General features: G+C 61.9%; 1 protein-coding gene across 5 annotated transcripts in view; it reads left to right on the forward strand.

Annotated features, from left to right (window-relative positions):
• Positions 1-252: 252 nt before the first annotated feature.
• Positions 253-12,997, forward strand: part of NADSYN1 (NAD synthetase 1) — a 34,147-nt gene continuing 21,402 nt past the window's right edge. For 2 of the 5 annotated variants that reach the window (XM_032358093.1, XM_032358092.1), the window contains exons 1-6: positions 253-444; positions 2,311-2,371; positions 4,938-5,054; positions 7,198-7,251; positions 7,624-7,713; positions 12,258-12,309. In XM_032358093.1, coding sequence (XP_032213984.1) covers positions 360-444; positions 2,311-2,371; positions 4,938-5,054; positions 7,198-7,251; positions 7,624-7,713; positions 12,258-12,309 — 459 coding nt within the window. In that variant the 5' untranslated portion in view covers positions 253-359. Of the gene's footprint in view, positions 445-1,800; positions 2,093-2,310; positions 2,372-4,937; positions 5,055-7,197; positions 7,252-7,623; positions 7,714-12,257; positions 12,310-12,997 lie in introns of those variants that run through there. The other 3 variants (XM_032358090.1, XM_032358094.1, XM_032358091.1) reach the window with 3 other exon arrangements.

The raw sequence follows: 12,997 nt of genomic DNA on the forward strand, positions 1-12,997 counted from the left end.
CGGGCCGCCCCCCGCGCAGAAGCCCGCGGGCGCGAGCGGCGGGCTGGGGCTCTCGTCCCCCCGTGCGGCGGCCGCTGCGAACGTGTCTCACACGACGAGGGAAGCAGCCCGGCTGCCCAGGCACCCCGGGGGCCGCTCGGGCGCAGGCGGGGCGCACAGCAGAGGGCCGCGCGGCGGGCTCCGGGGACGGCGCTCGCGGAGGGGCCGGGGGCCGGGCCTCCCTCCTGCGCAGGCGCGGCCGCGAGCTCCGCGCGCGGGGCGGGGCGTGGGCGGGGCGTGGGCGGGGCCTGTCGCCGCGGCTGGGCTGTCCAAGGCCGCCCAGACCCGCGGGGCGACCCGGAAGAGCCGCTGCTGCCAGGATGGGCCGGAAGGTGACCGTGGCCACCTGCGCGCTCAACCAATGGGCCCTGGACTTCGAGGGCAATTTGCAGAGGATTTTAAAGAGTAAGTCTGGGGCGGCGGGGTGGGGGAGTGGGAGGACAGGGTAGGGCGGGGGTGTGTGTCCGGGGTAGGGGGAGCGACGATCCGGGGCGGGACAGGTGCGAGGGGGGACGGGGAGCGGCGGGCACAGGTGCTGGGGGAGCGGAGGGACGGGGTGGGGCAGGGGCGTGCGGGGTGGCGGGGTCACGGAATGGGGGCAGGCTTGCTTGCGATGCACACACGTCCCTGCTCTTTGGAAGGTCGCAGCCCACCTGCGGGCAGATGAGATGATGCATAATGACCACCCCCCTCGCGGGACCCTCCTGAATTGGGGGTGGCTTACCGGGCCTGGGGGGACCCCTGGTGTACACTCGTGGTAGGAAAGTCTGGCTGCAGAGGTAGGGACGGTGATGAGAGGCTGAGGCTTACCTGTCTTCACACCTCTGGGGTCCGGTGTGGCTCAGCCAGGGCCCAGCTGCCGACAGGTGCTAAGTTGCCCATGTTTAGAGGCTTTACGGGGAGAGCGTGGCCAACCACCAGCGAGGAGGATGTTGTGAAGAAGTGTCCCAGGAAACATGGTTTTGTAACCAGAGAACTAGTTCCCAACTCAGGCCCCGCAGCCTGCCATCCACACTCGAGCAACAGCGATGGGGGGTGGGTTAGGGAGAAAGTTGCTTTATTCAGGAACCAGGCAGCCGAGGAAGATGGTGGACTAACGTGTCAAAGGCCATCTAACCCCGGTCCGGGGGAGCCCGAGGGTTTCAAAGGGGAAGGTTCTGGAAGAGGGAGGGGGGCTGTGTGCGGGAGGAGCAGGTGCCCAGGCGGCAGTCAGATGCGGCCGTGACGCTGAATGGACTCACTGGCATCCCCACACCCCCTGAGCTGCTCTCGAATGCGATCAGGGTGCATCATCTGGGAGAGCCAGGTCCCTCACCCCGGGAGGCCAGGGGTCTGATGATCTCAAAGACAGCAGGTTGGTTCTACGGCACATCCAGGGACTTAGGTCAGCAAGCGAGGAGCACGTGAGCTTGAAGCAAGTCAGACTTCAAGACAGGTGGGAGTGCTGTTCCCGTGTCGGGTGCCTGGAGACCATCCCGATGGGTAGACTGCGGGAGAAGCCGGCCCCAGGAGCGGAGCAGAGTAAGAGACGAGCCTGGGAGCTTAGAGACTAGGGTGTGGTTGTTGCGAGGGTCCCCATATGGGAGCCTTGGCACCAGCTCATCTGTGAGTGGAGAAGGTCCAACTACTCATACCTACAGCCGGAGCGGGGCTGTCCTGGGCAGCCCCACAGGTGTGCTCACGCCAGCCCGTCTGCTCGGAGCCACTCCTTGCAAGAGGGTTTCCTAAGAGCAGTAAGAACAGGAGGTGCACAGGAGGCCATCTTTTCAGCAACGTGCCCTAGACCTTCAACCTCAACCTGCTTTCATCTCCTCGAGCACAGAGCAGTCGTTGGAGCGAGGCGGTCAGTGGCCAGAGCCGAGTCTCTGTTCCGGTGGCCTTTCCCCGGCAGGTGGGCACTGGGCCTGCTGTCTCAAACCAGAGGTTGCCGGTGCCCGGTGGTGCCGCTGGAGGCCGCGGTCCTTCGCATCCCGCCCTCTCACTGCACTCGGTCTTCCACACCTGCCCGTTAATGAGCGACGAGGGCGCGGCTTCCTCCTCCCCCAGGCTAAGGGTCAGTCCTGCGGGCCCTGTGTCCTGTTTCCTGCCGGTGTAAGCAGGTTCTGTGGGACAGCCGCTCCTGGGCCGCGTGGGGCGGGGTCCGGGAGATCGCTGAGTGCTCCGGTTCCCGGATCGTGGTCTGGTTTTTATCCCACCTGAGGCCGCGGCAGCAGTGTTTCGTCTGCCTCCGGCCACGGTGTAAGCACTGAAACTTCTCTCTCTCTTGCTCAGGTATCGAAATTGCCAAACGCAAAGGAGCAAGATACAGGCTGGGACCGGAACTGGAAATATGGTGAGGCCTGAACGCGGACCCCGCAGGGCAAGGAGGCGGAGGGACCGGCATCAGCTCCCTGCGGGGGAAACGCAGCGGAGGGGGTGGGCACAGAGAGGTGCGGCTGTGCGGGCCTGCCGAGGGCATCGGAAGCCGGCGAGTGGGCCTGCTGGTCGCCTGGAGTGCGGCAGCTGGGCTGATGGCCGAGCCCATCACCCTTCCCAGGCCCTCCCTTTCGCGTGTGGCCGTCAGCACACGTCGCTTCCTGGTCTCGGCATCTCTCGTCAGCGAGTGTGAGTGGTCATTTCCGCTCTGCCTTCTCGCAGCGATCGGGAAGCTGGGTCCTCCTTGTCCCTTACTCAGCAGTAAGCAAGCGGTCGTCGCGTTTAAGTGTCTTACGAACTACCGTGGTTTTGTGACAGATGTCCGCGGCCCTCTGGGTTCCCATATGTACAAGTCCTGGCCATTCGTGGGATCGGAAGTCCCTCCTCGGGCCATGACCCCACCTCGGTTTCTGGGCTTCGTGTAAACAGAAAGCGTTTCTTTGCCAGTGTCTTTGTATCTGTCCTTAAGGCCACTCCTGTCCTCCTCGTGAGCTGGACTTCTGTGCTTGGAACCCCGGCTTCAGCTCGGGCTGTGTCTCCCATAGTAGCCAAGGGCTTTTGTACCCTCACTTAACGTGGTCTTCAAGGCACTCCTCGGGCCCTGGGGTCCTGGTGTGTCTATGTGACCTCTACCCCCGGGGTCCTGGCTCTGTCTTTGTATTTTGTCTGTTCTTCCCACTGCAGGGCTGCCCTCAATAGCCCCGTCCCCCAGACTTATCGTGGCCCAGACGCTTCCAGGTTAGGTCCTTGCCCCTTTCTTAGTCCTGTGCTCTCCCCACGCCTGGCCCCCAAACCTGGACCTGTCATTTTAAAAGATGGGATCCCAGGACGGTATGGTTGTATCCTGTCATTTTTAGCCCCCTCAGGCCCCTCTTTATCATTTGCATCAGTTTGCAGAGAGGAAGCCGGGGCAGGAGAGGAGCCCAGCCCGTTCCCAGAGCACGCCCACTTCCTGACCCTGGTGGTCAGGGCTCCAGCTCCCGCCCCAAAAGGGGCACCTGGAAGGGAAGTGAGCGGCCGGTGCCACGGGGACAGTCTGACTTGTGGACCTAGAGGTCCTTTGCCAGAAAGGCTGTGTTCTTTGGGCCAATTTGGTAGACTTTGCGGACAGAAGATTGCTGCCTAAACTGGGCGGGGGGCACTTACAGCCCCCGTTACAAAATGCCCCTCCAACTGTCGGCCATCCCCAGGGGCAAGGGGCCCGCTGACGGCTGCACATTCGGCATGCGTTACTGGCCGGTCCCCCATGTGGCGCGGGTGCCACCAGGGCACGAGACCCCTGGAACAGGACTCTGCCCAGGAGAGGACAGGCCAGCGCAGGTCTTGAGCCCTCCCGGGGGCATCTCCTGGATCTCGTTTTCCTCTGAGAACCTGGACTTTCCTTCTCAGAACTCAAGGCGGAGAGGCCTGCCTTCTAGATGTTAAACATGCAAATGCCCGTTTGTGGAGGTCTGCGTCCGCCTGCACAAGCTTTGCTCGGCACCTGCGTCATGGCTCCCGAGCCACTGCACAGGAGGAAGGCAACGTTTCTGAAGATTTGGAAGTGGTTTACCGACGCTCTCTGCTTTCTTCCCGGCACACCCGTGCCAGGAGACTGCCCACAAGCCTGTCTTCACCTTTCATGACGTCCTGGAGCTCTGAGTTTCCTGGGGCTGCTGGAAACACAGTCCCACAGGCTGGGTGACTTCGGGCAGCTGGTTCTGGAGGCCAGAAGCCCAAATCAGGGTGTCGACAGGGCCCTGCTTCCTCCAGAAGCTCCAGGGGAGGGCCCGTCCTGTCTCGTCTAGCGGTCACTCCCAGTCCCTTGTCCTGCGGCCGCATGCCTCCCGTCTCCGTCTTCCCGTGCCCCCCGTCCATGTCGTGTCCTCCTGTCGGATTCAGACCTGCCCAAGTCCTTCAGGCTCCTCTTCTCCTTAGATCCTTAATGACCTCTGTAGAGACCCTTCCCCAAGTGCGGTCATGTTCACGGGCTCTGGAGGGTAGGAGGGAGATGCAGGCTTCTGGGGGATGCCGTTGGGGGACGCCGTCCGGCCTGCTACCAGCGGGACCCCCAGCCGGAGCTACAAGTCGCTCTGTGAGTGATCACGGAAGGTTAACGATGCCCCTTGCCTGAGGAGCGTGTTCCTGTGGGTCCGGCTCTGTAGATCCATGTGATTTTGGCTATGTTTACAGTTAAAAAAAAAAAACAAACCCATCGGTGGACATGTTGACACCAGCGAGAACTTCTCACTGTAATTTAAAGCTAGAAGGAAGAGCCGGGGGCCACAGCTTTCTTCATTTCCGGGGAAGCACATCTTCTGTTTTAGCAGTGATCCTAGCTCGGGTTAGAGAGTGCAGTCTTGGGCTGCACTCCCGCACGTCTGACCCCGATGGCCCGTGGGCCCCTGTCGCCCCCCACCCAGTGTCTCCCGGGCTCCCCTGCCCCCTCCTCGCCTCCCCTGGGGCATCTCCGGGGCTCACCCGCCTGCTCCCTTCCTCTCCAGTGGCTACGGGTGTTGGGATCATTATTACGAGTCGGACACCCTCTTGCATTCGCTCCAAGTCCTGGCTGCCCTTCTGGAATCTCCGGTCACTCGGGATATCATCTGCGACGTGGGAATGTAAGTGCCACCGCGAGCGTCGGGAAGGCAAACTCAGAAAATAACAGCGGTTCAGGGTGCGAGCTCTCCTGCGGGAGGGGTGTGGAGTCAGCCCATTCCAGATACAAAAGGCCTTCTGCTGAAAGTGGGTTTTGTTCCCTCCCGGGCCTGGAGACCCCTAAGTCCCCCTCGGAGGCAGCTCCAGAAAGCGGCTTTGCAGGTTCCCCCAGAAGCTCCCGGGCGTGTGGGAGCACAGGGTGCGCAGTGGGAGCCCAGCGTTCTCCCTGCCGCACGCGGACACGCGTGGCACTTTCTTTACTTGACGGTAAGTTCTGGGATGATGCCACGTCACCCCACATCAGTGCGCGGACCCCATGGTTCCACAGGTGCAGGTGTATACGGCGGGGGTACGTAGGGGGCGGGGTCCGGGGACGCAGGTGTATACGGCGGGGGTACGTAGGGGGCGGGATCCGGGGACGCAGGTGTATACGGCGGGGGTACGTAGGGGGCGGGGTCCGGGGACGCAGGTGTATACGGCGGGGGTACGTAGGGGGCGGGGTCCGGGGACGCAGGTGTATCCGGCGGGGGTACGTAGGGGGCGGGGTCCGGGGACGCAGGTGTATACGGCGGGGGTACGTAGGGGGCGGGGTCCGGGGGACGCAGGTGTATACGGCGGGGGTACGTAGGGGGCGGGGTCCGGGGACGCAGGTGTATACGGCGGGGGTACGTAGGGGGCGGGGTCCGGGGACGCAGGTGTATACGGCGGGGGTACGTAGGGGGCGGGGTCCGGGGACGCAGGTGTATACGGCGGGGGTACGTAGGGGGCGGGGTCCGGGGACGCAGGTGTATACGGCGGGGGTACGTAGGGGGCGGGGTCCGGGGACGCAGGTGTATACGGCGGGGGTACGTAGGGGGCGGGGTCCAGGGACGCAGGTGTATACGGCGCCGGTACTTAGGGGGCGGGGTCCAGGGACGCAGGTGTGTACGGCGCAGGTACGTAGCGGTCCCCAGCGACTCTGCTTCCTCGCTCACAGCTCCTGCTCTGAGCCCCTCCTCCTTCCTGAAAGGACCTGGTGACTTGATTGCGCGGCCCCCGGTAGTCCTGGGTCGTCTCCCCATCTCAGGGTCTGTAGCTTAGTCATCGCGTCTGCAAAGCCCCCTTGCTCCGTCAGGTGGTCAGTTCCCAGGCTCCAGAAATTAGGACCTGGACGTTCCTGCGTGTCCTGATTCAGGCCGCACAGGGGCTCGGTCCTGCTCTGGCCCTGTTGTCTCCCTCTGGTTTGCCCTTGTGTTTGGTAGCTCTCCTGTACTCCGCTTTCTTGTGTGGGCTTGGAGTCTATAATCCTATTGTTTTTAATATTTATTTCTGTATTTGAGAGAGAGAGCAGGGAGGGGGCCGAGGGAGTGGGGAGAAGCAGGGAGTCCAATGTGGGGCCTGAGGTCATGACCCAAGCCGAAATCGAGTGCCAGCCACTCAACGGACTCAGCCACCCAGGCGCCCTATAATCCTATTTTTATTTTTCTACTTTTTACTCTTAAAATGCTAACAATCATATTTATAAAGATTTTTTTTTCCAGATCCAGCATTTATCTGGGCCTATAAGCTTCTGAACAAAACAATAATTATATTCTGACGCCCTTGATGCCTGCCCAGCTCTGCCCTAGCAGAGCCCATGGCTTCCTGCGGACGGGGAGGACACGGTCCGGGGTGGGGGGGGGGGAGGGGAAGTGCACTGTCTGTGGGACGGGTCCAAGCAGAGTGGGGGACACATGTCTCAGCACCCCCGGCCCCGAGAGGGCCCGCCTCCTAGAAGGGGGACAGGCCGCAGGTCAGGAGGTGTGCTGAAGGAGAACCAGGAAGGCATGGGGGCTGGTGCCTGAGGCCAGTAGGGGACGGAGAGGTGACATGGTGACAGGGCTGTGTGCAGGTGGGGGGGCAGCCGTGGAAGGTCTGAGAATGTTCCAGGAGAGAGGGAGAGTCGGAGACGGAATGACTGCTCCGTTAGAAGAGTCTCTCCTCTTTGGAGCCCCCGCCAGGGCAGGAGCCCCTGCGGAAGCTGCCACGGAGCCTCATGCTTCCCTCCCAGGCCCGAGGACGCTTCGCACGGAAGTGGACATGGGGTTTTGCTGTTCACAGACACGCGTGTGTCCCCTCTCTCCGCAGGCCTGTCATGCACAAAAATGTCCGCTACAACTGCAGGGTGATATTTCTCAATGGGTAAGTGACGGCCGCCTCCCCCAGGCTCTGCTGCCCTGGGCATGCCCCCGGGAACCGGGTGGTCCCTGGAACCATGCTGGGCGGCAGCTTCCAGAAACGCCGGGTCCTTAATGTCACTGCTTCTGGTCTCTGCCCGCCGTAGACCCTTCGGGTATGAGGAGAGACCGTGGGTGAGGCCGCTGGCTGGGAGTTGTTGAGGGAGGGTGGTGTGCCTGTTTCCCCGGCAGACACCGGACTTGAGCTGCCCGCACAGCACACCTGCTGGGTCTTGCCGACTCGGTCATCGTCCCTTGTCAGGGGAGGGCAAACCCATGGGCCGCCCCTGGCTGCCAGACGTTCATCTCAGGCGCCGTCCTGTTCTCCTGCCCGCAGGAAGATCCTGCTCATCAGACCCAAAATGGCCTTGGCCAATGAGGGCAACTACCGGGAGCTGCGCTGGTTCACCCCGTGGTCCCGGAGCCGGTGAGTCCCGCTGCCCCGAGCAGGACGCGCGGGTCGTGGCCACTCTGGACGCTTGTGTCCTGTCTTCCCTGGGCGGAGCCGCAGTCCGCATCCTGGGGGAGGTGCGTGAGAACCCGGGGCACGTTCCTGCCGTTTCCGGCACAACACTCTTGAGGCTGCTGGTTACAGAGTGGCTGGTTTAGTACAGAAGCTCATCGACTGTGGCCCCTCGAGCATCTGGTATCTAGGGGTCCCGGCCCGAGGCTTCGGGCTATCCCCTGCACGGCGCACGGCACGGCAGCACCCCCGGCCTCCCCCACAGGCAGTCCGTTTGTGACAGCCTCGGATGTGTCCTGACTTTGCCAGGTGTGCCCTGGGGGGCACGGTCACCCCCGGGGCTGAGAGACCCGCCCAGTGTGCCTGCTGGGCGCTGCTGCTGCTGCAGGTCGAGCTTCCAGTGACGTATCTTCGAGTGCTCCATAGTCCTATATAGGAAGACTTTGGGGTTTTGTGTGGTTTTGGCATGCAACCCCTTGCACAGCTCTGGGGGACTTCTCCTCCCTGTCCCCCTGTCCTGGGCTGACCCGTGCGTCACTGTCTCTGAGGAGTTGCTCATTTGCAGGCACATGGCTTCTAGTAGGTTCCAGAGGTTCCCACGACCCCTTCTGAGGTTGACTTCTGGACCACGGTTTGCTCTAAGAGGATGTGATCAGGACAGCCAGGTGGGAGAGATGCACGGGGCCGGGGCTGGGGTGTTCCGCTCTCCCCAGATCTCCACGCGGTCGCCAACCCGAGAGCTCCCCGAACCTTGTTCTCCACGGTGTTCTGGAGGCTTCGTGACAAGCGTGACTGATGGAATCATTGGCCTTTGGCCACTGAACTCCACCCCCAGCCAGTGGTGCCTCCCCAGTCCCGGAGGTGGGTCCGAAAGCTCCAACTCCTGGGTTGGCCCCAGCAACCAGCGGGCCTTTCCCACTGACACCATTAGCATGACACCTTTAGGGCCAGCTCAGTGCTGGGAAGACCAAGTCTACTTCCATGGTAAATTCCAACAGCTACTTTCTAAGCAGGATCACTGAGGGGGTTCTGCACATGTCTTTATGGGGCTCTTATGTGTGTCTTTATGCACATGTCTTTATGGGGCTCTTATGTGTGATGAATAGTTTTGCAGAATTTAAAAAACAACCCTAGGTTCAACAGAACTTTTTTGCATGGTTTTAGTTGTGTCCCTTGAAGGACTGTCTTTGGCTTGTGCCCTCGCCGGGGAGGAGCCTGCCGCTACTCCGAGTTTTCTTCTCTCCAGGGCTGGGGGAGAAGCTTCTCGTTACCTTTGCTCTTTTAACATTTTGTTCTTCGGGCCTTGGTGTGGGTCTTTGGGCCCTTGTGTGAGGCCCTCTGTGGCCCTGTGACCCTTGGCTTCCGGAAAGGTCGTCCTTTCTGGGTGAGTTTCTGTTCTGGGCTCTGTTTCTGGAACGTCTCTTGATTGGGGATCCGATTTCCTGGGCCATCTTCTCTGGTGGTCTTAGCTCTGCTTTTTCACACTCCAGAAGATTCCATCCCCCGACCCTCCATCTCTGCTGGAATCCGCACGTGGCCATCTTCTGAGAGCGCTTTCTTGTTTTCTCGTGCTTGCTTAGGTCAAGCACGAGCCGCACGGAGGGCTTGTTTGCGGCTCTTACAGAGCAGGCGTCTCTGGCGGTGGGAGGTCGAACCCCGCCTCTGCCACCCGGCCGGGCCCCTTGGGGCCAGGAAAGCGACCTGACCTCTGTGCACCTTGGGGCCCACCATGGCAGTGACCCCGCAGGGCTGTGGTTGCGGGGCTGACGCGAGTCGGTGTGTGAGGCGCTGCGTGCAGCGAGCGGCCGGCGTCAGTGTGGCCTGTCCCTGTCCTCCTGGTCTCCTTAGCTCTGAGAAGGGCGCCGGCAGGTGGAGGGGACCCAGCAGTGTTTGCCGAATGCCCGAAGGTTGCTGCTCAGTGTGTATAAGGGACTCCTGAATCAATAGAAAACAGAAAAAGTTCTCAATCCGAGAAACTCAAACGGGCAACTAAAGGTACAAAGAACAATGATGAAATTTGACAGAAGCGAGGAACGGGCGAGCCGATGCCAGAGAGTGTGAGGGCTGCGGCCGGTGTGAGCCGGCGGCACCGTTGGGACGCACCAGGTCCCGGCGAGGGCGCCAGACCAAGGGCGACTTTGCAGAACAGTTGCACATGGCCTTGTGGTGGGGGCAGCGCCCTCCCCCCCACCCTGTGCTGTGAACCTGTGGGCACCTCGCGGGGATGAGGCAGGACACCCGCAGGGAGCCGCAGGCTGGGGACAGGGGGGACCGTGTGAGGCACGTCGAGGCCGGGAGCAGGTGCACCGGCCGGCGGCCGTCAGGGCGCACAGCTGTCAGCAGGGCCGTGCCTCGCGGGCAGAGCTTCCAGCTGCCGGGCTCCTCCTGCCCACCCCGTGTGCACCCGGCAGTGTTGACATGACCGTCGGGACTTTAATTTTTTTTAAAGATTTATTTGTTCATTTGAGAGAGAGTGACAGAGCACGAGCTGGGGACGGGCAGGGGACAAGCAGGGAGCCCCATGCAGGACTCGATCCCAGGGCCCTGAGACCATGACCTGAGCCGAAGCAGACGCTTCACCCGCTGAGCCCCCCGGGCCCCTGCTGTCAGGGCTGTGATCTGGGGAATATTTTCTGTCTCCGCTCTCGGACGCTTTCGTTCTGTTGTCTTCGCCGTCGGGCACCACGAGTCCGGGTCTTCGGTCCTCTCTCCGCCCACGTACCTGTGTTTTCTCTTGGGGCCTCATTCCTCTAACCCCATCCTCTGCTGTGCCCAGCCGGAGGCTCTGTTCTTCAGATCTGTGCAGGTCCCAGTTTTTCAGACCCTTTTCATCGCGCACAGGCTCTCCTGCCTCCCACCGTCTGATCATCTTTTCTCTGAGATCTGTTCCTGGGGCGTGTTGTCTCTGGATTTCCCGGGAGTCTGGTGTCGCATGTCCCTGTCATGTGGACGTGTGGGTCTCGCGGCGGCTCCTCCAGACGGGCGCTCGTGTGGTGACGCCCGTGGCGGGGTCGCGGCCGACGCTGAGCTAGAGCCGCTGCTGTCCCGTCGGCACCGTTGAAACGACAGAGGTTTTTACCCACGGGCGCCGCGCCAAAATGGCCTCGATGGTGGGGCACGTCCCTGTGTCCCTACCATAGTGATGACCGCGTGACCGCTTCAGGCCTGGGAAAATGAGAAAAAATGATCCAGTTCTCGACTGCAGAGAATTTGAGAATCGACTCGTTTTCGTTATGTTCTCGGTTGTGCCCCCAGATTTAAGGGCGGCGAGGCAGGCGTCACTGGGGCTCTGTAGCTGTTCCGGGCAGAAAAGGCTCATGGCGGCCAAGACAGGTTTCTTGGCAGGAGTCCACAGCTAGGTTTCTCCAGAGGGTGTTGGCTGGGAGGAAAGGGTATCCAGCCAGAGAAGGGCATAGGCTGTGCAGAGGGGTCAGGTGTGGGGTCGGTGGGAGGAGGTCGGGCCAGCCTGAGCCAAGGTCCGGATGACGGGCTACAGTGCAGGGCCCGTACTCATGATGTCTGCTCTGGGTGAAGCCCGGCGAGTTTCACCGGCCAGGTACAAGGTGATCGCTGGCCTTGGAGCAGAGACTGAGTGCAGCGGTGACCACATACCGTCTCCTGGTGGTTTGCTTTGGTCTCGTCCTCAGTGGGTCCTGGTCGGGGAGGCGGGGAAGGAGCGGAACTGTGGGGTGGGGGGACTCGTCCCTTTAATGAGCGTTTTGACGCAGTGACATCGCCATCAGCAGACTTGCCCGTGGTGGGTAGAGCGCTCGCTGTGGGACGGCAGGGTGTCTCGGAGGTCAGCAGGGCCGCGTGCCCCGTCCTTAGCGCGGGACAGAAGGCAGCACCCTCCTGTTTCCCAGCTTTATGATTTACGTAAGTAAAAGCTCTGCCGTCATCCCAGGTTCTCGTGGATTCTCAGAAACAAGGAATCTACGTAACTCCGGGTCTTTGTGGTGCGTCTTGTAACAGCCCATTTGGGGTTGGATTTGTGAGCTAGATTTTACATTGCAGCTCTCCGCGTAGCCCTTGGGGAGGCCTGTCACCCAAGTTCTGTGTTAGACTGTCCGTCTCGTCCCGCTGGGAGACCGTTCGGTCTTCTCGGTGATGGCGGGTTCGCGGTCGTGTTGGCTAATGCCGTGTGCTGTTCTGGGCTCGGAGACCGATCAGGACGTCCGGCTGGATTTCTCCTGGGGGAGGCGTGACGGCTCTGCAGAGACGGCTGTGACATGTGTCTCAGGAGCGCTGGACCGCAAGGCGTGGGGAAGCCAAGTCGGTCGGAGCCCCCGGGCACCGTGGTGTCCGCGAGGAGAACGCACCGGAGTTTCCTGTGTTCACCCTACGCGCTTCTCTTCCCCCGATGGGGACGGTTAAGGCGCGTGCGCAGCTGACCGCCCTCCGCCCAGCCATGGGTTCGAAGCTCGCGGCCGGTGTTTGTTCACGCTGGGATGCTGTCCTCTTGCTTTCTGAGATGCTCGTCCTCAGGTCTGTGGTGCTTCCCTCCCCAGGCAGACAGAGGAGTATTTTCTGCCCCGGATGATACAGGATGTGACGCAGCAGGTGAGTGTGACTGGATCTCATTTTCCAGCCAGATGTCCCTGTTCTGGGCTAACGCGCACCGCGTGGGGCAGGACCCTAACCCTCCCTGACGGGGGGAGAAACAAAGCCAAACACGGGGAGAGATTCCTGTACGAGCAGGAAGGCTGGAGCCCGGGGGTGCTGGGCGCCTCCTTTCTCCCACGTCAGTGCTGCTCTGCCCGTTCGGGCCTCCCCTCTCCTCCAGCTCACCCGCCAGGGTACCAGGGGAGCCGGGGTGCCAGGGGAGCTGGGGGAGGGGTCCCCACCCCACCTCAGTGGGCTCCTTCTTGCTGGGGCTGCTGCCTGGGTCAAGGGACCACCCAGGCAGCCAACTTTGGGGTTGGGGAAGGAGGGTTCTAATTGCAAAACTCAAGGAAGACTTTCCGAGGCTGCCTGCTCAGTGTGTGACGACCCAGCATCTGGCATCTGTCGTGTCTTTTGGACGTGGCTGGCCTGGCCTTCCGAGCTGGGATCGTCCGGTCTGATCCGGGGGCTGCGTCCACCCTCTTCCCACGGGAAGCCTCTGGGGTCACGGCTGGAACCCTGCTCTGTCCGCTTCGCACAGGTGGTCGGAAGTTGGGACACAGGGTCCTGCAGGGGCCCCGCCTTCTCGGGGCTCTGCCTGCCGGCCCGTTCCGCTTGCCGGGGTATCCCTGGGCTCTGGCTGCCA

This window comes from Mustela erminea, chromosome 9, assembly GCF_009829155.1.
Source record: "Mustela erminea isolate mMusErm1 chromosome 9, mMusErm1.Pri, whole genome shotgun sequence".
Lineage (NCBI taxonomy): Eukaryota > Metazoa > Chordata > Mammalia > Carnivora > Mustelidae > Mustela > Mustela erminea.